We start from the raw sequence: 27,765 nt of genomic DNA, 5'->3' as shown, positions 1-27,765 counted from the left end.
GAAGTATCATGCATAAAAATGTATCCCCTATCTGCTATGGCTGCCGCTTCATGCAGGGGCAGCATGCCCGATTCCTAGGGAGAGCAGGGGGCTCGTACAGGAGATTGCGGGGGTCCCAGCGATCGGACCCCCATGATCTAAAACTTGTTCCCTATCCTGCAGATAAGGCATACGTTTTTATGCATGATATGGCTCCTTAAAAACAGTGCTCCCTACCCTGTGATTCTCCAGCAAAACTACAATTCCCATCATAACCTACAGCAGTGTTCCTGAACCAGTGGCTCTCCAGCTGTTGCAAAACTACAACTCCTATTATACCGTGACAGCCAGATGCGTTGCAGCCTTAGGGTACGTTCCCACACGGCGTATTTGCTGCGTATTTGCTGCTGCGTATTTTATTTTCTCTGTTGAAGTCAATGGGTAGGAAAATACGCAGCACCAAATACGCAGCAAATACGCAGCAAAATACGCCGTGTGGGAACGTACCCTTATAGAACAAAGCAAGCAAACTGACCCGGTACCACAGGGGATAAAGACAAGAGTCACATATCAGTCATGACAAGATATGTTAAGGTAGACTTAACATGGAAAACCAATGCAAAACTCTGACCCCCCAAGTATTGAGATACAATGTAAAAGGCAAGTAAAGGAATCATGCTATAGAGAAGTGGTCTTCAACCTGCAGACCTCCAGATGTTGCAAAACTACAACTCACAGCATGCCCGGACAGCCGTTGGCTGTCCGGGCATGCTGGGAGTTGTAGTTTTGCAACAGCTGGAGACACACTGGTTGGGAAAGACTGGTGTAAGGCAAACTTGTGGGAGCTGCACTAGAACCAGATAGATTATATATATATATATATATATATATATATATATATATATATATATATATATATATATATATATATATATATATATATATATATATAAAAGAGGTGTATGTCCAGGCATGCTAGGAGTTGTAGTTTTGCAACATCTGGAGGTCAGCAGGTTGAAGACCACTGCTATAGAGCAAGACACTACAGAAGGGAGACTATAAAACCAACCAACCAGCTGCAGCCATAACACACAAGGCTTGCACTGCTGCTCCTCCCCCGATGCTGAGCGATTTCCATACAAAAAGTTATTGCAAAGGATTCTATAATGCTACAGATATAAAGAAGGAATTGCGAATCTCCACAAGCCGATAACGTATTGCAGAAGAGAGCACTGGGATTTTGTCAGTCACTGCTCAGACGCTGAAGGTAGAGCCAAGAACTCCTCCCTCCTATTACAGAAGAACTCAAAAAACACATAAAACTGTACAAAAGAATATTCAAAACGTAGAGCTACATAAAGCCAAGCATTTGCTCAGCTGACCGCTCTCTTTTCTGATCCCCACATACACATGGACGATCAGCCTAGTCGAAAGTGCATTTATTCTAAATGGGGAGAAATCTGCTGCCTGACCCCTGTGTCCATCCACCTACAAAGAATCCCTTCAGATCACTTGTCCCCCTATCCAGATACTTTTGTCCCCCTCCATACTCTTCTTCCACTTCTTCAGACTCCTGTGCCCAATCTAAAGTAATAAAAGTAATTTGGGGGGGGGGGGGGGGACGACAACATTAGCCAAAAAGATTTTTAAACTTTAGGTTATTCAGTTCAGCACAAAAGAAGGCTTAGGGGCGATGTAATAACTATGTACGGTATAAATATATCAGGGGACAGTACAGAGATCTCTCCCATGATCTATTTATACCCAGGACTGTATCTATAACAAGGAGAGGAAAGAAGGTTTCTACACCAGCACAGACATGGGGTTCTTTACTGTAAGAGCAGTGAGAAAAAGGAACTCTCTGCCAGAGGAAATGGTCATGGTGAACTAAAAGAGTTGAAAAGGGGCCTAGACGTGTTTCTGGACAGTAATAACATTACAGGTTATGGATATTCGTTTTATAGGAACAGAACTAGATCCAGGGATTTATTTTGACTGCCGTATTGGAATCGGGAGGGAATATTTCCTCTGTAATGGGGCAATTGGCATCAGCTTCATAGGGTGTTTTTTTTACCTTCTTCTGGATCAACACAAAAGAAATATAGGCTTAATTGACTCTTGTCTATTAGAACCTTATAAAATATATCTTTATGCTTCTCCTCAAGGCTTATATGTCTCCCTTCAGATCTGTTCTCCTCTTCCTTCCTCTGTGCCCCCCAGACTCTTGTGCCCAATCCCTTTGTGCTCCTCCTTCAAAATCCTCTGTATCCCTCTTCCTCTAGACCCCTCTCTCCAAAATACCAGGCATCATCTGTAGAATAAGGCGATCCCTATATTTATATATAATTAATAGTCAGCCAGCCTTGCTAAAATTAGGGGAGGGGGGGATAGAGGGTCTTTGGCCAATTTTAATATAATGTGTATGGCCAGAATTCTTTAGAAAAATTTGATAGAGGGATACTATGCCAAATGCAGTATCTGTGCTAGGGATCCCACCCATCTACCATATCAAATGTTTTGCTAATCACTCTGTGGGCTGTGCCCTACCCTCAATGGTTTTAGAGGCAATAATGGACGTGCACTTTAAAGAGGTTGTTCCAACCAGGATAGCATCTGGAGGTGCCCATCCCTATCAGTGGGTGACCATATAGTAATAAGACATCTTTAAGGCAACATTCCCCCACCTGTGGCTCTCTATTTAGTCAAAGACTGTTTAAAGGCATACTCCGGGGAATTATAACTTATCCCCCTATTCACAGGATAGGGGATAAGTGTCTGATTGCAGAAGGTCTGACAGCTGCCCCCCCCCAACGATCTCCTGTACAGGGCTCAAATACTCACCCATTCTCGGCATGCGCCAGGCCCCACCCTCAAGATGAGCTTCAATGACAGCCGATTCAGCCAATCATCGGCTGAGCCAGGGTCCCATCTAAATGGGCCACCAATAAAGCTCATCTCAGAGGGTGACCCGGCGCGATCAGACACTTCTCCCCTAGTTAGAGGATAGGGGATATGTTTTAGTCCCCCAGTGCACATCTTCAAGCATGGTACAATGCAGACATTGTGCAGCTGGGACAACAAATCAGTATAATAAAAACCCTATGATTTACAGTTCATACATTATATGTATAAAAAATAAAAAAAATAAAAAACACAGGATAGACCACAGGAGTGGATGTGATGGAGAGAAAAAATAAAAAAAAATAAGAAAAACCTTGACTATATCTTGCCCTGAGGTTGCATTTGATGAACTCAGACTTGAAAACACATTCTTTGAAGAGTTAAACAGGATGATGTGAGATTTGCATAAAAACACATTGACGCTTATGATCAATGATAACCAATAAAAAGAAAAAACTCTGAAAGCAATAAGAAATCAGCTATAAAATCCAGCGGTATACTTTATACAGAGACACTTCTCTCTCCCTTCCTACAAAATACATGAATACACAAAGAAACCTGTACACAGTTATACCAGGACAATATATGGGGGGGGAGAAAGCATCAGCTGTAGTGATCGTGAAAATTATATTCTTCATGACCGTCAGTGAAAACGATTGACACACAGACATATATCACCTGGACACACTGAGCAGTGAAGAAACACCCAAGTTCAATGTCTACACAAAACAGTAACTTTCTGCTCTTCCACAGACGATCGGTTACACAAATGATCCGGCTGAAGGAGGATCAGCAACACACTCAGTCAATGTGGAATCCTTGGTCGCCACTTTATTCTCAATTTTCTGTCATAGATCGGACCAGAGCTTCACGCATCATGGCATCCTCATCAGCACTGTAATCCTAAATGAGAAAAAAAAATAAAAAATTAAAAAAAAGAGTTGGGGTGATGTAATTCTAGTAAGCTCCACTAGATGGAGCCAGAGAAGAACAAATTATGGCATCCATTTTTCTAGATGGGATTCAATAAGGCTGCATTCACATCACGATTTTGCTATACAGTTGCCGTATACGTTTTCTACTTGAAAACCATATACAACAGTATAGCAAACTGTATACATAGACCAACCATACAAAAACTTACACAACTAGATCTATCAGGTTTTGTAAGATTTTTTTTTTTTTTTACTGGTACGGCTTTGGGTGTTTTTTTCCTGTGCAAAAAACAGAAGTCTACCATGGTTTTGTGCACGATTCTGCACTGTTTTGGAACAGTTACCGTATTTTTCGCCATAGAAGATGCACTTTTTCTTCTGTATAAAACTGAGGGGGTGGGAGAAAAGTTGGTGCGTCTTATATGGCGAATACACACCTATCGGGTCGGTCCCTGCAGCCATCAACGGCCGGGACCCGCGGTGATGCCCTGTATTAACTCTTCAGACATAGCGATCAACGCTGACTGCCGCGTCTGAAGCGAAAGTGACAGTAACCCGGCTGCTCAGTCGGGCTGTTCGGGACCGCCGCGGTGAAATCGCGGCGTCCCGAACAGCTTACAGGACACCGGGAGGGACCTTACCTGCCTCCTCGGTGTCTGCTCTGTGCCTGGATCCCCTGCATGGCGGCGCTCTCCTTAGACGTCATCACGTCGTCCCGTCATCCAATAGGAGCGGCGTGCTTAGTGACGTGATGACAGCGACGGAGAGCGTGGATCCCGTGGAAGACGACGTCCGGAGCGTCGGGGACACCCCGGGGATGCGGCGACGGGGACACGTGAGTATTACCTCCTATCCAGTGGTCTTCAACCTGCGGACCTCCAGATGTTGCAAAGCTACAACTCCCAGCATGCCGGGACAGCCAACGCCTGTCCGGGCATGCTGGGAGTTGTAGTTTTGCAACATCTGGAGGTCTGCAGGTTGAAGATCACTTTTGGGTGCAGAATCTTTTTTTTCTAGATTTTGCACCTTTAAAATTGGGTGCGTCTTATATGCCGGTGCGTCCTATAGGGCGAAAAATACGGTACTTTAAAAAAAAAAAAAAAACTTTACTCCACAGCCACCCGGGACTCCTGCAGTGCTGCGGTACTACTACTACTCCCATTGTGGAAAAGACTCTTTCCCACGATGGGAGTAGTAGTCACCCCTGGCAGCAGGTTTTGGTGACTGCAGTAGTGCTTGCAAGGAGACAATGTCAATGTATGCTACATCTGTTAGTTGTGCCTCCTGTATAGGAGCCACGTAAGTGGTATAAATAAAGTTTCTGCATACATTGCATATATTGCATATATTCTTAGCAATTACTTAAAGGGAACCAATCAGATTTTACCCTATATAATGCTTGGCAAAGTGTTCTATAGGGTAAAATTGTTGTCCTCACCATCCCCGGGGACGCTCCTGCCCCCATGGATGGTGAAGATATGAAGTTATAAACTTTTCACCGCCGCCGCCGTAAGTAGTCACCTGGGCGGGGAGCTTCACTCACGTACTCCCGTTCTTCGGCCGGGAGCGACGCCCCCTCCGCTTGATTGATGGGCCGCGTCATTGTTCCGCTCACTGAACAGACGGAGCAGAGCGATGACGCGGACCATCAATCAAGCGGAGGGGACGTCGCTCCCGGCCGAAGAACAGGAGTTGGTGAGAAGAGCTCCCCGCCCAGGTGACTACTTACGGCGGCGGCGGTGACTAGTTTATAACTTCATATCTTCACCATCCCTGGGGGCAGGAGCATCCCCCCGGGAATGGTGAAAATAAAGATTTTACCCTATATAATGCTTTGCCAAGCGTTATATAGGGTAAAATCTGATGATTGGTTCCCTTTAAATATTTTACTTAAATATTTCATTCTTACATTAATGCCGCTGAACAGCATTATTTCTTTCATGGGTTATTATATAGATTTACTAACCACAAACGTATCATATGAGAACCTGTGGCGGCGGTGGATGTGCTCCATGAAATTGGCGCTTCTATAGCCAGGGTCTCCCCAGGGCATGGAGGCACAGATAGGGCATACCTAAAAAAATAAATATATAAAATAAGGGGTAAAATGGCAGAAGACAGGAAGTGGGTATATAAGGTGACAGGAGGCCTTACCACTGGGGTGGGGTCGGAGAAGTGGAATTTATTGCAATGTTCCACTAAACCCTCCTGGTCCAGGTTCTGTTGTCTACAGTACGGACACACAAAGGTGAAGCGGTTTGGGACATCGCTGCAATGGAAACAGAAAAATAGCTACATGGAGGATGCTAAACACTTCAGAAATACATTGCATATACACATTACATAACAATCCATTTTCTACCTCTAGGGGGCTTTTAGGATACCCCCATTCTAAACACAAATGGGGAGATTCATCAAAACCTGCCCATAGCAACCAATCAGATCACTTCTTTCATTTTTGAAAAGGCCTGTGAAAAAGGAAAGAAGCAATCTGATTGGTTGCTATGGGCAACTCAGTAACTTTCCCTCTGGACAGGTTTTCATAAATGTACGCGATCGTGCCCAGCTTTCACTCTTCTGGGAACAATTTCTACAAGATTTTGGAGGTGTCTGTGGGAATCTTTGCCCATTCATCCAGAAGAGCATTTGGGAGGGGTCGGACTCTGATGTTGGATGAGAGGGCCTGGCTCACAATGGGGGAGATTTGTCAAAACCTGTGTAGAGAAAAGTGGTGCAATTGCCCATAGCAACCAATCTGATTGCTTCTTACAGTTTTCAGAGGTCTTAAAAAAAAATAAAATTTTTTTTTTATTTATATATATATATATATATATATATATATATATATATATATATATATATATATATATATATATATATATATATATATTAACCCCTTAAGGACCAGGCCATTTTACACCTTAGGACCAGAGCGTTTTTTGAACATCTGACCACTGTCACTTTAAGCATTAATAACTCTGGGATGCTTTTACCTTTCATTCTGATTCCGAGATTGTTTTTTCGTGACATATTCTACTTTATGTTATTGGTAAAATTTTGTCGATACTTGCATCATTTCTTAGTGAAAAATTCCCAAATTTTATGAAAAAAATTGAAAATTTTGCATTTTTCTAACTTTGAAGCTCTCTGCTTGTAAGGAAAATGGATATTACGAATAATTTTTTTTTTGTGTTCACATATACAATATGTCCACTTTATGTTTGCATCATAAAATTGACAAGTGTTTACTTTTGGAAGACATCAGAGGGCTTCAAAGTTCAGCAGCAATTTTCCAATTTTTCACAAAATTTCCAAAATCACAATTTTTCAGGGACCAGTTCAGGTTTGAAGTGGATTTGAAGGGTCTTCATCTTAGAAATACCCCACAAATGACCCCATTATAAAAACTGCACCCCCCCAAAGTATTCAAAATGACATTCAGTCAGCATTTTAACCCTTTAGGTGTCTCACAGCAATAGCAGCAAAGTGAAGGAGAAAATTCACAATCTTCATTTTTTACACTTGCATGTTCTTGTAGACCCAATTTTTGAATTTTTACAAGGGGTAAAAGGAGAAAATGTATACTTATATTTGTAGCCCAATTTCTCTCGAGTAAGCACATACCTCATATGTCTATGTAAAGTGTTCGGCGGGCGCAGTAGAGGGATCAGAAGCGAAGAAGCGACAAGGGGATTTTGGAGAGTACGTTTTTCTGAAATGGTTTTTTTTGGGGGGGGGGGGGCATGTTGCATTTAGGAAGCCCCTATGGTGCCAGAACAGGAAAAAAAAAAACCACATGGCATACCATTTTGAAAACTAGACCCCTTGAGGAAGGTAACAAGGAATAAAGTGAGCCTTAATACCCCACAGGTGTTTCACGACTTTTGCATATGTAAACATTTTTTTAAAATGTGTTTCCTCCCAAATTTCACATTTATGCAAGGGTTAATAGCAGAAAATACCCCCCAAAATTTGTAACCCCATCTCTTCTGAGTATGGAGGTACCCCATAAGTTGACCTGAAGTGCACTACGGACGAACTACAATGCTCAGAAGAGGAGTGATATTTGGCTTTTTGAGAGCAAATTTTGCTCGGGGGCATGTAGCATTTAGGAAGCCCCTATGGTGTCAGGACAGCAAAAAAATACCCACATGGCATACCATTTTTGAAACTAGACCCCTTGAGGAACGTAACAAGGAATAAAGTGAGCCTTAATACCCCACAGGGGTTTCACGACTTTTGCATACGTAAAAAAAAACAAAAAAAACATTCACTAAAATGTGTTTCCCCCCCAAATTTCACATTTTTGCAAGGGTTAATAGCAAAAAATACCCCCCAAAGTTTGTAACCCCATCTCTTCTGAGTATGGAGGTACCCCATAAGTTGACCTGAAGCACACTATGGGCGAACTACAATGCTCAGAAGAGAAGGAGTCATATTTGGCTTTTTGAGAGCAAATTTTGCTCGGGGGGCATGTCACATTTAGGAAGCCCCTATGGTGACAGGACAGCAAAATAACCCCCACGTGGCATACCATTTTGGGAACTAGACCCCTTGAAGAATGTAACAAGGGGTACAGTGAGCATTTACCCCCCCCCCCACTGGTGTCTGTCAGATCTTTGGAACAGTGGGCTGTACAAAATTTTTCATTTTCACGGACCACTGTTCCAAAGATCTGTCAGACACCAGTGGGGAGTAAATTCTCACTGCACCCCTCATTACATTCCGTGAGGGGTGTAGTTTCCGAAATGGGGTCACATGTGGGTTTTTTTTTTTTGCGTTTGTCAAAACCGCTGTAACAATCAGCCACCCCTGTGCAAATCACCTCAAATGTACATGGCGCACTCTCCCTTCTGGGCATTGTTGTGCGCCCCCAGAGCACTTTGCCCCCACATATGGGGTATCTCCGTAGTCGGGAGAAGTTAGAGAGATTGCATTACAAATTTTGGGGGGCGTTTTTCCCTTTTACCTCTTGTCAAAATGAAAAGTATGGGGCAACACCAGCATGTTAGTGTAAAAAAATTTTTTTTTTTTACACCAACATGCTGGTGTAGACCCCAACTTCACCTTTTCATAAGGGGTGAAAGGAGAAAAAGCCCCCCAAAATTTGTTAGGCAATTTCTCCCGAGTACGGCGATACCCCATATGTGACCCTAAACTGTTGCCTTGAAATACGACAGGGCTCCAAAGTGAGAGCGCCATGCGCACTTGAGGCCTGAATTAGGGATTTGCATAGGGGTATTCTATGCCAGTGATTCCCAAACAAGGTGCCTCCAGCTGTTGTCAAAGGCTGTCCGGCAATACTGGGAGTTGTTGTTTTGCAACAGCTGGAGGCTCCATTTTGAAAACAGTGGCGTACCAGACGTTTTTCATTTTTATTGGGGAGGGGGGCTCTGTAGGGGTATGTGTATATGTAGTGTTTTTTACTTTTTATTTTATTTTGTGTTAGTGTAGTGTAGTGTAGTGTTTTTAGGGGACAGTCACACGGGCGGGGGGTTACAGCGAGTTTCCCGCTGCGAGTTTGAGCTGCCGCGCCAAATTTGCTGCATCGCAAACTTGCAGCCTGATACTCACTGTAAGCCCCCTGCCCATGTGAATGGGGGGGGGGGGGGGGGGGGGAGAACCTCCAGCTGTTGCAAAACTTCAACTCCCAGCATGCACAGTCTATCAGTGCATGCTGGTAGTTATACTTTTGCAACAGCTGGAGGCACACGGGTTGGGAAACACTGAGTTAGGAAACAGACAAGGTTTCCCAACCAGTGTGCCTCCAGTTGTTGCAAAACCACTACTCCCAAACATTCTCAGGCATGCTGGAAGTAGTAGTTCGGCAACATCTTTAGAGCCAGATGTTGCCGAACTACAACTCCCAGCATGCTTGGAGTTGTAGTTTTGCAACATCTGGAGGACTACAGTTTGGGAACCACTGTATTAGTGGTCTGCAATCTGTGCCCTTCCAGATGTTGCAAAACTACAACTCCCAGTATGCCAAAACTGTCCAGGCATGCTGGGAATTGTAGTATACAGGGTCCCAATACAGCAATGCATGTCGCTTTACAGCGACGTGCATTGCTGTAAAGGGCCCGACCGCGGCTGAAGATCTACTCACCTGTCGCTGCCGCCGTCTTCATCGCCGGGATCCGGGTCTTCAGGGACGAGGTAAGTACCGGGGCCGGTCCCCAGCACTCCCCCGTCCCCCGCCGCGTCCTCCGGTCTTCCTCCCGTCCTCTTCGGACTTCCAGGGGCCGGGCAGGGCGGGAGGAAGTAACCGCCCCCCCCCCCTTGCGATTGGTCAGTTAACTAACCGAAGAATCGCAGGGGATCGGAGGAGGTGGCAGGCTTGCAACCTCGCTCCTATACTTTAGCATGGTCCTGGCTGTCTGTGACAGCCGGGATCATGCAAAATTATCGGGCGGTTGGGTCCCAGAGACCCGATCAGCCCGGTATCGCTGCAGATCGCAAGGGAGATTTACATGGCCCCCCTCTGCGTTTGCTCTGGATGCCTGCTGAAGGATTTCAGCAGGCATCCGGTTCCGATCTCTGCCCGGCGAGCGGCAGGGACCAGAAAATGCCATGACGTTGTGGAACGTCATTGGTCCTTAAAGCCCAGGGTGCCATGACGTTCCACAACGTCATTGGTCCTTAAGAGGTTAAAGAAGCAATCTGATTGGTTGCTATGGGTAACTGCACCACCTTCATCCTACAGTGATAGATGGGGTTGAGGTCAGGGATATATCAGGGCCAATCAATGGCTTCCACACCAAACTCCCCCAATCATACCTTTAGGGACTTTGAGAACGGAGTCAGTTGGATTGTTCCTGAAGCTAGTCCTAAGGCTGGGTTCACACCACATTTTTGCAATACAGTTCCCGTATACGTTTTCAATTTGAAAACCGTACGGAACTGTTTTGAAAACTGTATGCATTGACTCTCCAATGAAAACCGTATGCCAAAAGATGCATCCAGTTGTGTCCATTTTGCATCCTGTACGGTTTTGTCAGTTTTTTTTCCCATACCCAAAATCGTAGCCTACCACAGTTTTTGGTCCGGGTGAAAAACCGTATTGAAACGTATACATTTTTATTTATTTTTTAACATGGGAGTCAATGGGAACCGTATGTGCCTACGTATACTTTTTTTTCTTAAAAAAACAGATGCAACCGGACATCATTTTTCAAACCGCATACAGTTTTCAACCATATACAGATTAAAATGTATACACACTTTCTGATACAGTTTAGTCAGGTTTTGAGGAACTTTTTTTTTTTTAAATTAAAAACCCAATATGGGAACTGTATTGCAAAAACGTGGTGTGAACCCAGCCTTAGCTGTATTGTTTCAGAAAGTGGTGTGTACTTTTAGTTAGGGGGGTGTCCTTAACTATGTACTCTAGTATTGCTGCTGTGTTAATGGGAGAGTCTCTGACACACTTGGTCAGAGTGCTTACTGTTAGTTTCGGCATTGGCAAAGCTTAGCTCGGCGCATCCTTTTGTCTGCCCACCTGATGCTTCGGACGTCAATATTCTGTGCAAGGGACGGGTGTTCCTTCCTGGTTATGGTCGGCGCCAGATGTGCAACATTACGTAGGTCCGTGCTATCACATGCATTCGCCAGGGGTGTGCCCTGATTTCAGTGGAGCTGAGGAGTTGGGGTCACAGTAAAATGGCTGGGAGATTTTACACGTTTGGCCTCCGATGTGTCAAGCAGCCAGATCTCTTCGCCATTACAGTATGTATCTCACTGGAGGAGCACATGTGCTCTCTCTAATTCAGTCCCTTATACCTATGCATCTTATTCTAGTACATGTCAAGCAAATCAACTTCCTCCTGCTAAAAAGTGTTCTATGCATAAGTCGTCCCTGTGTATCAGCTGAATTCAGCCTTTCCCTACTGACTGTTCTGTGCCAATTCAATTTTCTAGAGATGAGATTATGAGAGAAGCTACGAAAGTTCTATGCAGAGGCGTAGCTCGTAGCTTCTGGGACCGATGCAAAATCTGCAACAAGGCCCCATATGCCAATTATAACACGATTTATAATATAATCTTATGGGGCAGATGTGCTTTTGGGGCCTACAGTAGGGCAAAAATAGTATGAAGTCTGCCACCAATTCTCCCACTTAAAAAGATGATAGAGGCCTGTAATTTTCATCATAGGTATACCTCAACTATGAGAAAAAAAAATAATCACAATGTCTGATTTTAAAATAATCTATTTTCAAATTACGGTGGAAAATATTTGGTCACCTAAAAGCAAGCAAGATTTCTGTCTCTCACACCCCTCCCTGTAACAACTTCTTTAAGAGTCTCCTCTGTCCTCCACTTGTTACCTGTATTAATGGCACCAGGACAGGTGTCTTAGTATAAAAGACACCTGTCCACAACCTCAAACAGTCACTCCAAACTCCACTATGGCCAAGACCAAAGAGCTGTCGAAGGACACCAGAAACAAAATTGTAGACCTGCACCAGGCTGGGAAGACTGAATCTGCAATAGGCAAGCAGTTTAGTGTGAAGAAATCAACTGTGGGAGCAACTATTAGAAAATGGAAGACATACAAGACCACTGATAATCTCCCTCGATCTGGGGCTCCATGCAAGATCTCACCCCGTGGTGTCAAAATTATCACAAAAATCCCAGAACCACACGGGGGGGGGGGGGGGGGGGCTGGTTAATGGGGGGACCTAGTGAATGACCTGCAGAGAGCTGGGACCAAAGTAACAAAGGCTACCATCAGTAACACACTACGCCGCCAGGGACTCAAATCATGCAGTGCCAGATGTGTCCCCCTGCTTAAGCCAGTACATGTCCGGGCCCGTCTGAAGTCTGCTAGAGAGCATTTGGATGATCTATAAGAGGATTGGGAGAAGGTCATCTGGTCAGATGAAACCCAGAAGAACTTTTTGGCATATACACAACTCGTCGTGTTTCGAGGAGAAAGAATGCTGAGTTGCATCCAAAGAACACCATACCTACTGTGAAGCATGGGGGGTGGAAAAGTCATGCTTTGAGGCTGTTTTTCTGCTAAGGGACCAGGACGACTAATCCGTGTAAAGAAAAGAATGAATGGGGCCATGTATAGTGAGATTTTGAGTGAAAACCTCCTATCAAGCAAGGGCATTAAAGATGAAACGCAGCATGACAATGATCCCAAACACACCGCCCGGGCAATGAAGGAGTGGTGTTACGTCACGTCTCCAGTCCCGGAGACATGAATGGAGGGGGCTTGACGTGACATCATGAGAGGGTGTGACGTGATGTCATGAAGGGCGTGGCGTTACATCACATCTCCAGTCCCAGAAACTTCCGGGTTTCCGAGCCTGGAGACGAAGCCCTGCGTATAATGCGGCGGGCCCCCCACGATCAGACATCTTATCCCCTATCCTTTGGATAGGGGATAAAATATCTAAAGCCGAAATACCCCTTTAATATGGACAGCATGGAGGCCTACAATAACTGATCGCCTGTGTGATCACTGTTGTCCTTTACTAACTGTGGTGCTAACACTCACTGGCAATTGAAGGGGTACTCCTGTGGAGAAAAAAATAATTCATATCAACTGGTGCCAGAAAGTTAAACAGATTTGTAAATTACTACTATTAAAAAATCTTAATTCTTTCAGTACTTATCAGCTGCTGTATGCTCTAGATGAAGTTGTATAGTTATTTTCTGTCTGACCACAGTGCTCTCTGCTGCCACCTCTGTCTGTGTCAGAAACTATTCGGAGTAGAAGCAAACATCTCCTGCTCTGGACAGTTCCTGAAAGACAGAGGTGGCAGCAGACAGCACTGTGGTCAGACAGAAAAGACCAACTCAACTTCCTCTGTAGTATACAGCAGCTGATAAGTACTGGAAGGATTAAGATTTTTAAATATAAGTAATTTACAAATCTGTATAACTTTCTGGCACAAGTTGATTTGAGAATAGTTTTCCACCGGAGCACCCCTTTAATAGCCAGTGACTGTTTGCACCACCGTTAGAAAAGGACATCAGAGCTCTCACAGGCGAACACTAATGAGTGCGCTCAGAGTCTATGAAGTGCACTCAGAAGCTGAGCGTGCTTTATAACCCCTTAAGGATGAAGCCTGTTTTGGCCTTAAAGGGTACTCCAGTGGAAAACTTTTTTTTATTTTTTTTAAATCAACTGGTGCCAGAAAGTTAAAACAGATTTGTACATTACTTATATTTAAAAAAAAATCTTAATCCTTCCAGTACTTATTAGCGGCTGTATAGTACAGAGGAAATTATTTTCTGTCAGGAGAAAATCCCCATAGCAAACATATGCTGCTCTGGACAGTTCCTAAAATGGACAGAGAAGTCAGCAGAGAGCACTGTGGTCAGACGGAAAAGTCACAAAAGAAAATAATTTCCTCTGTAGTATACAGCCGCTAATAAGTACTGGAAGGATTAAGAATTTTTAGTAGAAGTAATTTACAAATCTGTAACTTTCTGGCACCAGTTGATTTAAAAAAAAATTAAAGATAAATAACTCAGAAGCTTTTACTTATCATTCTAATAGTGTTTTTTCATTAAATTTTTCTAAATTTGAAAACGCTCTGCTTGAAAGGAAAACGGTCATGCCAAATAAATGACATATTGATTCAATTTTCACCTAAATTTTAAAATCTTAAATTTTTTAGGAACCAGTTCAGGTTGAAGTGGATTTGAGGGGCCTTTAAAATCCCCTATAAAAACCCCACCACTCAAAGTATTTAAAAGGACATTCAGAAAGTTTGTTAACCCTTTAAGTGTTTCAGAGGAAAAGCAGCAAAGTGGAGGTGAAGTGTCAAAATCTCCACTTTTTACACTAACATGTTGTTGTAGCCCTGATTTTTTTAATTTTTACAAGAGGTAAAGATTTGCATAGGGGCGGACTCGGATGGAAACATGGCGTTTGCCTCCACCACCAAAAATACCCTACGGCAGTGTTTCCCAAACCGTGTGCCTACAGCTGTTGCAAATTTACAACACCCAGCATGCCTGGACAAACATAGGCTGACGGGCATACTGGGAGTTTTAGTTTTGCAACAGCTGGAGGCTCTATTTAGTAAACAGTGCTGTACAAGCAGTTTTTTTTAAAATTTTTATTGGGGGGGGGGGGAAATGGGGGACTCTCTAAGGCAGTGCGTATATTTTGTGTAGGTGTAGTGTGGTGTTTTTATAATACGTACACATGGTCGAGTTTCCCGCTAAAGGTTTAAGCCACGGTGGGTTTTCCACAACTCAAACTCTGAGAGGGAACATTTCTGTAAACCCGCCCGTGTGCTCTAGCTGTTGCATAACTGGGAGTTGTAGTTATGTACATTCACCTGTTGCATAACTACAACACACAGCATGTTTTTTGACTGTCCGTGCATGCAGGGAGTTGTACTCATGCAACAGCTGGAGACACTTCTTTGCTATCAAATTGTGTGCAGCTGTTGTATAACTACAATTCCCAGCATGCACAGACAGCCGAAGGGCATGTTAGGAGCTGTAGTTATGCAACAGCAGGAGACACACAACTATAACTCACAGCATGCCCTTTGGCTGTCGGTGCATTCTGGCAGTTGTAGTTATGCAACAGCTAGAGGGAAAAAAGTGCCACTAGCTATTGCATAACTACAACTCCAAAACATGCACGGACAGCCAAAGGGCATTCTGGGAGTTGTAGTTGTGTGCCTCCAGCTATTGCATAACTACAACTCTCAGCATGCTAGGAGTTGCACTTATGCAACAGCAAGAGGCACACAGCCTTCCACTCCTACTGCCGCTGGTCAGGACCATGCCGCCAGTCCCAGTGAAGAAGACGCTGCCGCCCAACGTGCACCCCCATTAGGTACCCCTACCAGACCGATGTGCACCCACTCTGCCCTCTGGACTAGGGGTAGGACAAGTGCCTTGCAGCAGGAGCCCTGATTGGTTGGCAGGTCCCAGCCGACCAATCACGGTGATCGTGAGGGTCAACAGAGACCCGAATGGCCCGGAAATGGCGTTATTCACTGGTCAGAATTGATCAGCCAATCACGGCGATCGCTGAAGGGTGGGGGTGGGGGTTAGGGGGAGTCGTCTCAGGATCCCACTGGGCAATATACTGAGATGGCTGCTGTTAGATAACAGCAGCCATCCTGGCCTGATCACCGAGTCCCATGATGCAGTGATATTAGGCATGTCGCTAAGCACCATATTGTTCTTCTGCTTCCCTGGCACTGTGGACCCCCCAGGATAAGCCCTGAAAACCGTACATCTTAAAGGACATATTTAGTGGATAAAAACCTTTTTCCTATCAATAGATAGGGGATAAGTTTTAGATGATGGGGGTCCGAGTGCTGGGGCCCCCTTGATCTCGTGTATGGATCCTCGGCTTTCCCCTGCCCAAAGTGGGGCAGTCATGCTCCTTCCGTATATATCTATTGGAGAGCAGAAAATAGCCGAACAGCCCTCCCATAGAGATATATGGAGGGGGCGTGGCGGTTCCCGCTTCGGGTGGGGGTCATGAAGTGCCACTCCAGAGAAGAGTCGGTGATCTTTACAGGAGATTGTGGGGGGGGGGGGGAAGGAATCACTTTTCTCAAGCTTGATACAACTTCAAACAGCTATGTTTTTGCAAAATTATTGTGCTCTATGTAAGACTATGAGTAATTGTGCAAACAGTAATACATATATACACTGCTCAAAAAAAATAAAGGGGACACTTAAACAACACAATGTAACTCAAAGTCAATGACACTTCTGTGAAATCACACTGTCCACTCAGGAAGCAACACTGATTGACAATCAATTTCACATGCTGTTGTGCAAATGGAACAGACAACAGGCGGAAATTATAGGCAATTAGCAAGTCACTCCAATAAAGGAGTGGTTCTGCAGGTGGTGACCACAGACCACTTCTCAGTTCCTATGCTTCGTGGCTGATATTTTGGTCACTTTTGAATGCTGGCGGTGCTTTCACTCTAGTGGTAGCATGAGACGGAGTCTACAACCCACACAAGTGGCTCATGTAGTGCAGCTCATCCAGGATAGCACATCAATGCGAGCTGTGGCAAGAAGGTTTGCTGTGTGTCAGCGTAAAGCATGGAGGGGCTACCAGGGGACATGGAGGAGGCCATAGGAGGGCAACAATCCAGCAGCAGAACCGCTACCTCCGCTTTGTGCAAGGAGGAGCACTGCCAGAGCCCTGTAAAATGACCTCCAGCAGGCCACAAATGTGCAAGTGTCCACTCAAACTGTCAGAAACAAACTCCATGAGGGTGGTATGAGGGCCCGACGTCCACAGGTGGGGGGGGGGGGGGGGGGGTTGTGCTTACAGCCCAACACGGTGATTCATTCAGATCTAGGATGTGTTATATTAGTGTTCCCTTTATTTTTTTGAGCAGTGTGTGTGTCTCTATAACAAAAAAAAACAAAACATTTTTGGCATCCATAAAAATAAGTGACCTATAGAGTGCTATAAAATACTGACGTTTTAATAAAGGGATGTTGTACCCTGTGGTCCCATTGCTGACTTTCAGGCAACCATAACTTAGCTCCAAAAGCTTGAATTCTTGTTAAACTAAAAAAAATTCAGACTTCAGCTGTACTATGTGTTAGTCTTTTCTAGGCCTTTATTAAATACTCCCTTTTTTTTTTAAAGAAAAGAAGCTAAATATCAAGGCCAAGATAACCATCTGATATGCTCCCTGTAATTCTTTATGCCTGCTTACAGCCTCTCTATAAGCTGGTCCGTGGGTATGAATGAATATCCGGCACCTCCAGCAGGAAAGTCTATAGGCCGGAGACAGGAGCCTCATCAGTCTATCTTCTCCAGTGAAAATGTCTGCACCAGCCCACAGGAGGCTGAAATGGTGGTTACTGGACAAGAACCTTGATACCAGACAGTCCATGAAAGCTATCCATATAGCTCTGTTACACTTCAACCCTCATCTAAAAAGGTAGGTACGTCTTAGTCCAGCCGGATAATCTTGTCTCAGTTCTTTACCTGGACAAAAGTGAAGACACCTGCAGCACTGTACCCCTGAACTAATCCAGGTTATTTTATTGGAAAGCTGTTAACATCCGGGGAGCAAGGAATTCTCGGGCAGACCTATTGAGCAGGAAGACCCTACATCCTGGAGTCCTCAATTCAATTTACATTCAGATGGTTACATAGATGGAGCGGTCTACAATAAGAATTGATGGCAACTCAAAAGAACCACAAACAGCTACTTTTGCTTTGTTTCAGGAAGACCAAACATTAATCCTAGACGCCTTCACGAATTTGTGAAGAAGTTCAGAAAATTGCAGGCTCTCTCCTCAAATGAACCCTTCTTGAAGTTTGTCCCAAATGGTGTGCAATTAAAGGGGTATTCCAGGAATGTTTTTTATTTGACTGTGCTACAGGGGCTGTGAAGTTAGTGTAGTTCATAATATATTGTCTGTACCTGTGTGTGATGGTTTTCTCACAATTCTTCTGTGATTTTCACCCCAATATTTATGTTTACCAGCATACAAAATGACTGCTGTCTCAGATCTTTCCCAGCTTGCAATGCGGCCGAGACCTGACTCACTAGTCAGCTGATGACAGGGAGCCTGTCTGCTTCAATGGGTGGAGGGATCAATCTGCAATTAATGCAACAGCTGTAGGCACCCTGATTGAAAACCACAGGTGTTTTGGTTTCAATGGGTGGGGTGGCTGATGTGTGGGAGGAAGGAAAATGGAATTGTGGGATTTGTAATAAAAAAAACATAAGTCAAACAGGAAATACAAGTTCACAAACAGCTAGCCACAGTGTTATGGTAATCTCACAACATAGCCATTTAGCCCCAAGACAAGTGCAGATCCTTCCTAAGCATGCCCATTACTGTCTGCCAGGTAAGGACTAAAATCACTTAATGGTGAATAACCCCTTTAAGAACTGTGCCTACTCTTATTCCTAAGGTTGACTCCAGTGCTAATATTAACAGAGAAGTTTTTTTTTCTCCAGAATTCTTCCCTAATCCAACTTCAGAGGATGTAATAATACATTAAGGTGCCCAACTCCTTTAAGATTCACCAGTAATGGAACTAATAGGCCTAGGCCAACCACCAAAAACACCACCATAGCAGTACCCCTTCTCCACCAAAGTTGGCACAATGCAGTCAGGCCGGTAACGCTCTCCTGACATCTGCAAAACCCAGACTGGTCCTTGAGATTCTTTTTCACTATAAAGTCCATTGAAGCTTGCGTTAAGTTGCTTAGGACCCTTACCTGGCAACCTGTGACTGCTCCTTCTTCACTGACTTTATGCCCTCCATGACATAGCTCTCGTACTTGGAACAGGTGGCAGAGTGGCCACGCATGTTTGACAGAGCCATCTGTGAAGAAAAGGATGAGGTTACCCATTAGGAAAGATCTCTCAGCAGACACGTATATGAGAACTGCATGGCTGGAAATCCCCAAGACTGATTCAAAGAAACAAAACTGAGTGGAAAGTCCAGAACTTTCTCAGTACCGATAACAGGACTTACCTCAAGGGCCGACAGCACCGAGTATGAGCAGAGATGTCGCTGTGCTTCTCTACTGCCAGAAATGGTTGATTATTCTGTCCAGGAATTAAAGGGGTACTCCGGTGAAACACTTTTTTTTTTAAATCAACTGGTGCCAGAAAGTTAAACAGATTTGTAAATTACTTCATCCCCAATGAGAAAAGAAGTGCAGGGCACTCACCATTTGATGCTTTAGTGTTCTTTATTTGGTAGATCTTGTTACATCAGTGCGGTCAGACGCTCAACAGGGGTGCATTTTGATGCCCCGAAATACACCCCTGTTGAGCGTCTGACCGCACTGATGTAACAAGATCTACCGAATAAAGAACACTAAAAGCATCAAATGGTGAGTGCCCTGCACTTCTTTTCTCGTTGTGGATGAAGTTGTATATATGCCGGTGACTATATTGCAGTGAGCACAACCAGCAAAACTTTATTAAGATCTGCTATAAGGTGAGCGTCTGAAGAGCATAGGTGCTTGAGCCGGGCAGTGCCGGGTGCGCTTTTTTGATTGAATGTAGATTTGTAAATTACTTCTATAAAAAAAATCTTAATCCCTCCTGTACTTATTAGCTGCTGAATACTACAGTGGAAATTCTTTTCCGTTTGAAACACAGAGCTCTGTGCTGACATCATGAGCACAGTGCTCTCTGCTGACATCTCTGTCCATTTTAGGAACTGTCCAGCGTAAAAGGAAATCCCCATAACAAACATATGTCCTTATGGACAGTTCCTAAAATGGACAGAGATGTCAGCAGAGAGCACTGTGCTCATTATGTCAGCAGACAGTTCTGTGTTTCAAAAAGAAACGAATTTCCGCTGTAGTATTCAGCAGCTAATAAGTACAGGAAGGATTAAGATTTTTTAATAGAAGTAATTTACAAATCTGTTTAACTTTCTGGCACCACTTGATTTAAAAAAAATAAAATAAAATAAAAAGTTTTTTACAGGAGTACCCCTTTAATGGAGCCGTTCAACAATAACCTTAATACTTGCCAGTTTTTAATTATGTAAAACTACAACTAACACAATAATGTACAGCAGAATATACAGTGATCCCTCAACTTACAATGCCCTCAACATACAATGGTCTTTTCTGGACCATTTTAAGTTGAAACCAGACTCAACATACAATGTAGAGACAGTCCAGATCTGTGAAACGTGTCAATGACAGGAAGATCTGACCAATCAGAATGGGCATTCACTGGTAAAACCCCTGTATTACTGAAGTGCATGCACTGACTGATGTCTGGTAGCGTCCCCTACAGTACAGGGTGGTATTACATGTTCTGTACACTTTACCTGTACCAGGGTTATCTGCTCCTCTGGACACCAGGTGAGGGCGACTCCATGTTACTTTTTTAGGACATTGCCTGTACTGTACAGGACCCTGAAGAAGCTCCTGTCCTCTACATAGACCAGTGTTTCCCAAGCAGGGTGCCCCCAGCTGTTGCAAAACTACAACTCCCATCATGCCAGGACAGCCTTTGGCTGTCCGGGCATGCTGGAAGTTGTAGTTCTGCAATAGCTGGAGGCTCCCTGCTTGGGAAACACTGACATAGACAGTGATTACAGCTCCCAGCAGATCTTTCTTACTTTTATATGTAAAGATTTGCTATATCTGTATTAGCCATCTACTTATTTTTCTTTAATTTTCACTTTTTCCTATTCTTGGATGACATTTTGGTGCCTTTAGAACCAATTACCAGGTTTCCGTAGAGTTATGGTCTCAACATACAATGCTTTCAACATACAATGGTCGTCCTGGAACCAATTAATATTGTAACTTGAGGGACCACTGTACAATTAACTGAAAAGTAAACGAAAGGGAAGTCTTGTGAGCCAACAAGAACCTACAGAACTGGCATTGCAGCTCTGAGTGGGACTGGAGTATACACTACAGTGGTCCCTCAACATACGATGGTAATCCGTTCCAAATGAAACATCGTTTGTTGAAACCATCGAATGTTGAGGGATCCGTGCACTGTAAAGAATAGGAAGTTGTACTCATCTGTCCCCGCCGCTCCGGATCGTCACCATTGCCCTGGATGTTGCCCTCCATCGCTGTTGCTGTGTCCCCGTGATGTCCCCGCCGCTCCAGAACGTCTCTGCTGGCTGGGAATGTCGCTCTCACGTCGCCGTCATCACGTTACTACGCACGCCGCTCCTATTGGATGATGGGACGGCATGCGTGGCGATGTGATGATGACGATGGAGAGCGCCGGCGATGGAGGGGATCCCGAAGAGAATGCTCCGGAGCCCCGAGGACAGGTAGGAGACCAACACTGGAGCACACAGGGCACCGTAAACGGCTATCCGGTGGCAGCTGAAGCAGTCTGCGCTGCCGGATAGCCGTTTATGTGATGGCCCCGACATAGAAAAGCATTGTATGTTATGTTGATGCTGCCTTCAACATGCGAAGGCCTCTGAGAGGTCATCGCATGTTGAAATTTTCGTATGTCAGGGCCATCGTGGGTCGGGGGGGGGGGTCACTGTATAAGGTCTGGTTACTGCCCAGTTAAGTTACTGCACGTAAAAAATGGGTGGAGAACGTGTGTCCCCCTCAGTCCATATTCACTCACTTGTAAATGACAACCTTTACATGTGGCAAGGATGTCTCGCATTTGTCGCTCCAGGTCAGAGGCTTTCCTGCTGGGGCTAAGGGCAGAACGACACACGGCACAGATGGGACTTTTCTGCTTCATGCACTGCTGGAGACAGGTGGAGCAAAATCTGCAGAGAGATAAGAGAAGAGCTGAGAGACGCAAGGAGACAAAGCTACAAAACAAGTGCTTCATGGATCCCCAGCAGTCATCAGGCTACAACTCCTAGTATGAGGGAGCCACAGGCTGCAGACTGCTCATTCTAAGGAGACAGACACAGGTTAGGGGTCATCTGTGGTCTCTGAAAGAGATATAAGCTTTTTAGGGTTCAAGAAAAGCCAACTGAGAACCCACGAGGAAGTAATAATACAGTACTGTCCACGTAGCAGTTAGGGCTTGTTCACACTGTCATGGTGCACCGTCTTTTTCAGTTTCTGTCAGGCACAAAATAAAGCCGACTGGACCCTTAGCACATCTGACACCCCTGGGTCTGAGTGATTTGAATAAGGTTCTTCGACCGTCACGTATTTTAGAGGAGTAAGGCGTAGGAAAAAAATTAAATCAGACATGCAGTATTTTATTTCTCTGCTCAATACTCAATACTTCAAATGTGTTCCCTTTACATAGAAGCATAGAATGTGTCGGCAGATAAGAACCATTTGGCCCATCTAGTCTGCCCAATAATCTGAATCCTATGAACAGTCCCTGGTCCTATCTTATATGAAGGATAGCCTTATGCTTATCCCATGCATGCTTAAACTCCTTCACTGTATTTGTAACTACCACTTCTGCAGGAAGGCTATTCCCTGCATCCACTACTCTCTCAGTAAAGTGATACTTCCTGATATTACTGCAGAAACCTTTGCCGTCTAATTTAAAACTATGTCCTCCAGTGGTAGTTTTTCTTTTAAATATCTTTTAAATATCTTCTCCTTTACCGTGTTGATTCCCTTTATGTATTTAAAAGTCTATCATATCCCCTCTGTCTCTTTCTTCTATACATGTTAAGGTCCTTTAGCCTTTCCTGGTAAGTTTTATCCTGCAATCCATGTACTAGTTTAGTAGCTCTTCTCTGAACTCTCTCTAGAGTATCTATATCCTTTTGGAGATACGGCCTCCAGTACTGTGCACAATACTCCAAGTGAGGTCCCACCAGTGATCTGTACAGTGGCATGAGCATTTCTCTCTTTCAACTGCTTATACCTCTCCCTATACATCCAAGCATTCTGCTAGTGTTTCCTGCTTCTGAAATAATTACTCCTAAATCCCTCTCCTCTGATACTGAGGTCAGGACTGTATCAAATATTCTATATTCTGCCTGAGGGTTTTTATGCCACAGGTGCATTATCTTGCACTTGTCCACATTAAATTTCAGTTGCCAGAGTTCTGACCATTCTTCTAGTTTGCCTAAATCCTTTTCCATTTGGCGTATCCCTCCAGGAACATCAACCCTGTTACATATCTTTGTGTCATCAGCAAAAAGACCAATACCGAACCATCGAGACCTTCTGCAATATCACTAATGAAGATATTTAACTTTAAGGGGAGTAAAAAAAAAAAATTCTAAATCAACTGGTGCGAGAAAGTTAAACATATTAGTAAATTACAATCCAAAAGAGCGAGAAAGGAGAGAGCACACTAAAGTGTTACTGTACCTGGAACGGAGGTACTTCGAGATATCGGTGGCCCAAAGTGAGTCTCCTGCGGGGTGCACATGCGAAAAGGGTAAAAGTATCAATATCTATAACAACAAAGGCACGTACGTGCACTCACCGCTCAGCGGAGACAACTCTGACCCCCTTGCCGAGTTGTCTCCGCTGAGCGGTGAGTGCACGTACGTGCCTTTGTTGTTATAGATATTTGTAAACTACTTCTATTAAAGTTGATTTAGGGAAAAAAAATGTTTTCCAGCGGAGTACCCCCTTTAACGACGCAGGACGTAAATGTACGTCCTGGTGATGTGGTACTTAACGCACCAGGACGTACATTTATGTCCTGAGAATAACCGCGGGCATCGGAGTGATGACGGCATCATGCGCGGCAGGTCCCGGCTGTGGATCGCAGCCAGGGACCCGCCGGTAATGGCAGACACCCGCGATCCCGCGGATGTCCGCCATTAACCCCTCAGATGCCGTGATCAATACACAGGATGATCACTGATCACTTAACAGGATGATCAGATCGCCCGCAGCGATCAGACCATCATGCACTGCAGACGGAGGTCCCCTCACCTGGCTCCGCTGCCTTCCGGGAGTCTTCTGCTCTGATCTGCCTTCCCGCAGACCAGAGCAGAAGATGACCGATAACCCTGATCAGTGCTATGTCCTATACATAGCACTGAACAGGATTAGCAATCAAATGGTTGCTATAAATAGTCCCCTATGGGGACTATAAGAGTGTAAAAATAAAAGTAAGTGAAAAAAAAAAAGTGAAAAACCCCCTCCCCCAATAAAAACGTAAATTGTCCCATTTTCCCTATTTTACCCCCAAAAAGTGTAAAAAAATTATTTTATATACATATTTGGTATCGCCGCGTGCGTAAATATCCGAACTATTAAAATAAAATGTAAATGATCCCGTACGGTGAACGGCGTGAACGGAAAAAAAAAGTCCAAAATAGCTGCTTTTTTATAACATTTTATTCCAAAAAAAATTTATAAAAATGTAATAAAAGTTTTTTATAAGCAAACATGCCATTAATAAAAAGTACAGATCACGGCGCAAAAAATGAGCCCTCATACCACCGCTTATACGCAAAAATTAAAAAGTTATAGGTCTTCAAAATAGGGGGATTTTAAACATACTAATTTGGTTAAAAAGTTTGCGATTTTGCAACAGTAATAGAAAAGTATGTTATCATGGGTATCATTTTAATCGTATTGATCCAGAGAATAAAAAACACGTCATTTTTACCATAAATTGTATGGCGTGAAAACAAAACCTTCCAAAATTTGCAAAATTGCGGTTTTCTTTTTACATTTCCCCACCCAAATAGCTTTTTTTTTGGTTGCGCCATACATTTTATGGTAAAGTGAGTGATGGCATTACAACGGACAACTGGTCGCGCAAAAAACAAGCCCTCATACTAGTCTGTGGATGAAAATATAAAAGAGATGATTTTTTGAAGGGGAGGAGGAAAAAACGAAAACGTAAAAATAAAATGTTCTTAGTCCTTAAGGTCCAAATAGGCTGAGTCCTTAAGGGGTTAAAATGTTTCCTTAGTGTGCGTAACCATTCCCTATGCTAATGAAGAGGACTTCCCAAGGTTCTAGGAACAAATAGTTCATAACATGATCCTTAACGTCATGGCCGTAAATGTTGGCACCCCTGAAATTTTTCAAGAAAATGAAGTATTTCTCACAGAAAAGGATTGCAGTAACACATGTTTTGCGATACACATGTTTATTCCCTTTGTGTGTATTGGAACTAAACCAAAAAAGGGAGGAAAAAAGCAAATTGGACATAATGTCACCAAACTCCAAAAATGGGCTGGACAAAATTATTGGCACCCTTTCAAAATTGTGGATAAATAAGATTGTTTCATGCATTTGATGCTTCTTTAAACTCACCTGGGGCAAGTAACAGATGTGGGCAATATAAAAATCACACCTGGAAGTAGATAAAAAGGAGAGAAGTTCACTTCGTCTTTGCATTGTGTGTCTGTGTGTGCCACACTAAGCATGGACAACAGAAAGAGGAGACGAGAACTGTCTGAGGACTTGAGAACCAAAATTGTGGAAAGGTATCAACAATCTTAATGTTACAAGTCCATCTTCAGAGATCTAGATTTGCCTTTGTCCACAGTGCGCAACATTATCAAGAAGTTTGCAACCCATGGCACTGTAGCTAATCTCCCTTGGCCTGGACAGAAGAGAAAAATTGATGAAAGGTGTCAACACAGGATAGTCCAGATGGTGGATAAGCAGCCCCAAACAAGTTCCAAAGATATTCAAGCTGTCCTGCAGGCTCAGGGAGCATCAGTGTCAGCTCGAACTATCTGTCGACATTTAAATGAAATGAAACGCTATGGCAGGAGACCCTGGAGGACCCCACTGCTGACACAGAGACATAAAAAAGCAAGACTACATTTTGCCAAAATGAACTTGAGTAAGCCAAAATCCTTCTGGGAAAACAACCTGTGGACAGATGAGACCAAGATAGAGCTTTCTGGTAAAGCACATCATTCTACTGTTTATTGAAAAGGGAATGAGGCCTACAAAGAAAAGAACACAGTATATACAGTGAAATATGGTGGAGGTTCAATGATGTTTTGGGGTTGTCTTGCTGCCTCTGGCACTGGGTGCCTTGAATGTGTGCAAGGCATCATGAAATCTGAGGATTACAAACAGATTTTGGGTCGCACTGTACAGCCCAGTGTCAGAAAGCTGGGTTTGCATCCGAGATCTTGGGTCTTCCAGCAGGACAATGACCCCAAACATACGTCAAAAAGCACCCAGAAATGGATGGCAACAAAGTGCTGGAGAGTTCTGAAGTGGCAGCGATGAGTCCAGATCTAAATCCCATTGAACACCTGTGGAGAGATCTTAAAATTGCTGTTGGGAAAAGGCGCCTTTCCAATAAGAAAGACCTGGAGCAGTTTGCAAAGGAAGAGTGGTCCAACATTCCGGCTGAGAGGTGTAAGAAGCTTATTGATGGTTATAGGAAGCGACTGATTTCAGTTATTTTTTCCAAAGGGTGTGCAACCAAATATTAAGTTAAGGGTGACAATAATTTTGTCCAGCCCATTTTTGGAGTTTGTTGTGACATTATGTCCAATTAGCTTTTTTTCCTTCCTTTTTGGTTTAGTTCCAATACACACAAAGGGAATAAACATGTGTATAGCAAAACATATGTTACTGCAATCCTTTTCTGTGAGAAATACTTCATTTTCTTGAAAAATTTCCGGGGTGCCAATATTTACGGCCATGACTGTATACTGATAACATCCACATTACAGCACAGCGCTCAGTACTGCCCCTAGTGTAACAAAGCCACTTTATCTATTGTCCCCTTGTTTCCATCAGTTACACCAGTGTTTCTTAACCAGGGGGCCTCCAGCTGTTGCAAAACTACAACTCCCAACATGCCCGGACAGCCGAAGGCTGTCCGGGCATGCTGGGAGTTGTAGTTTTGCAACAACTGGAGGCACACTGGTTGGGAAACACTGCCATGACAGCCATGTTGGAGCCTCTTCCTTGGTCTGTGGGGTTCACAGAAGTTGGGGGCCAAAAGGGTCATATAAATAAAGCAAAGCAGGGGTGGCATGGCTGATCATTGGGGAGAATGATTGTGTTTGTCTTTATCCTTACTAGTTATTGTAAGAACAAGCTCCTCCCCCAATCATCTTACATGGGACTGCAGCTCCCCCCCACTACACCCCATATGAGACTGAAATTGCTCCTCTCCACTCTTCTTACATAGGACTGCAGTTACTCCAACACCCCCACCTTCCTTACATTGGTCTACAGCAGCACGCCCAGGAACTTAAAACATGAATCCGGGAAATAACAGATGACGGTAACAGGGCGCTTCCTCTGGACACTACAACTCCCAGAATGCCCTGACACATATACCCACTGGGGGGAGGATACACATCATCCAGACAATGATACATTGTAACAGCGCGTCAGCTGACTAGGCGGGGACTTACGTGTGCCCGCAGGTGACCCGCACCGGGTCCAGATACACCTCCAGGCAGATGGGACAGATGAATCGGTCCATAGGGTCCACGTCCCGGGCCGCCCCGGAGCTCCTCGCCCAACGTTGCTCCGCCGCCATCACTCCGACACTTCCGCGTACACCATCTGACGTCACATAACTAAACCCCGCCCCCGCTGGTGCAACACATGACCGGCTTCTTCCCCGAGTC

At 44.1% G+C, this 27,765-nt stretch overlaps 1 protein-coding gene across 1 annotated transcript; it reads right to left on the bottom strand.

Annotated features, from left to right (window-relative positions):
- Window positions 1-922: 922 nt before the first annotated feature.
- RNF114 (ring finger protein 114) lies at window positions 923-27,765 on the bottom strand. Its single transcript, XM_056547907.1, has 6 exons — window positions 27,547-27,765; window positions 21,876-22,026; window positions 19,016-19,122; window positions 5,970-6,084; window positions 5,782-5,889; window positions 923-3,783 (listed from the first exon to the last, which is right to left on the bottom strand). The coding sequence occupies exons 1-6, from the start codon at window positions 27,672-27,674 to the stop codon at window positions 3,718-3,720; spliced, it is 675 nt and encodes a 224-aa protein (XP_056403882.1). The 5' UTR covers window positions 27,675-27,765; the 3' UTR covers window positions 923-3,717.

This window comes from Hyla sarda, chromosome 12, assembly GCF_029499605.1.
Source record: "Hyla sarda isolate aHylSar1 chromosome 12, aHylSar1.hap1, whole genome shotgun sequence".
NCBI classification, from domain to species: Eukaryota; Metazoa; Chordata; class Amphibia; order Anura; family Hylidae; genus Hyla; species Hyla sarda.
The sequence above is the reverse complement of the archived record's forward strand: the minus strand, read 5'-3'. Positions and strand labels throughout refer to the sequence as shown.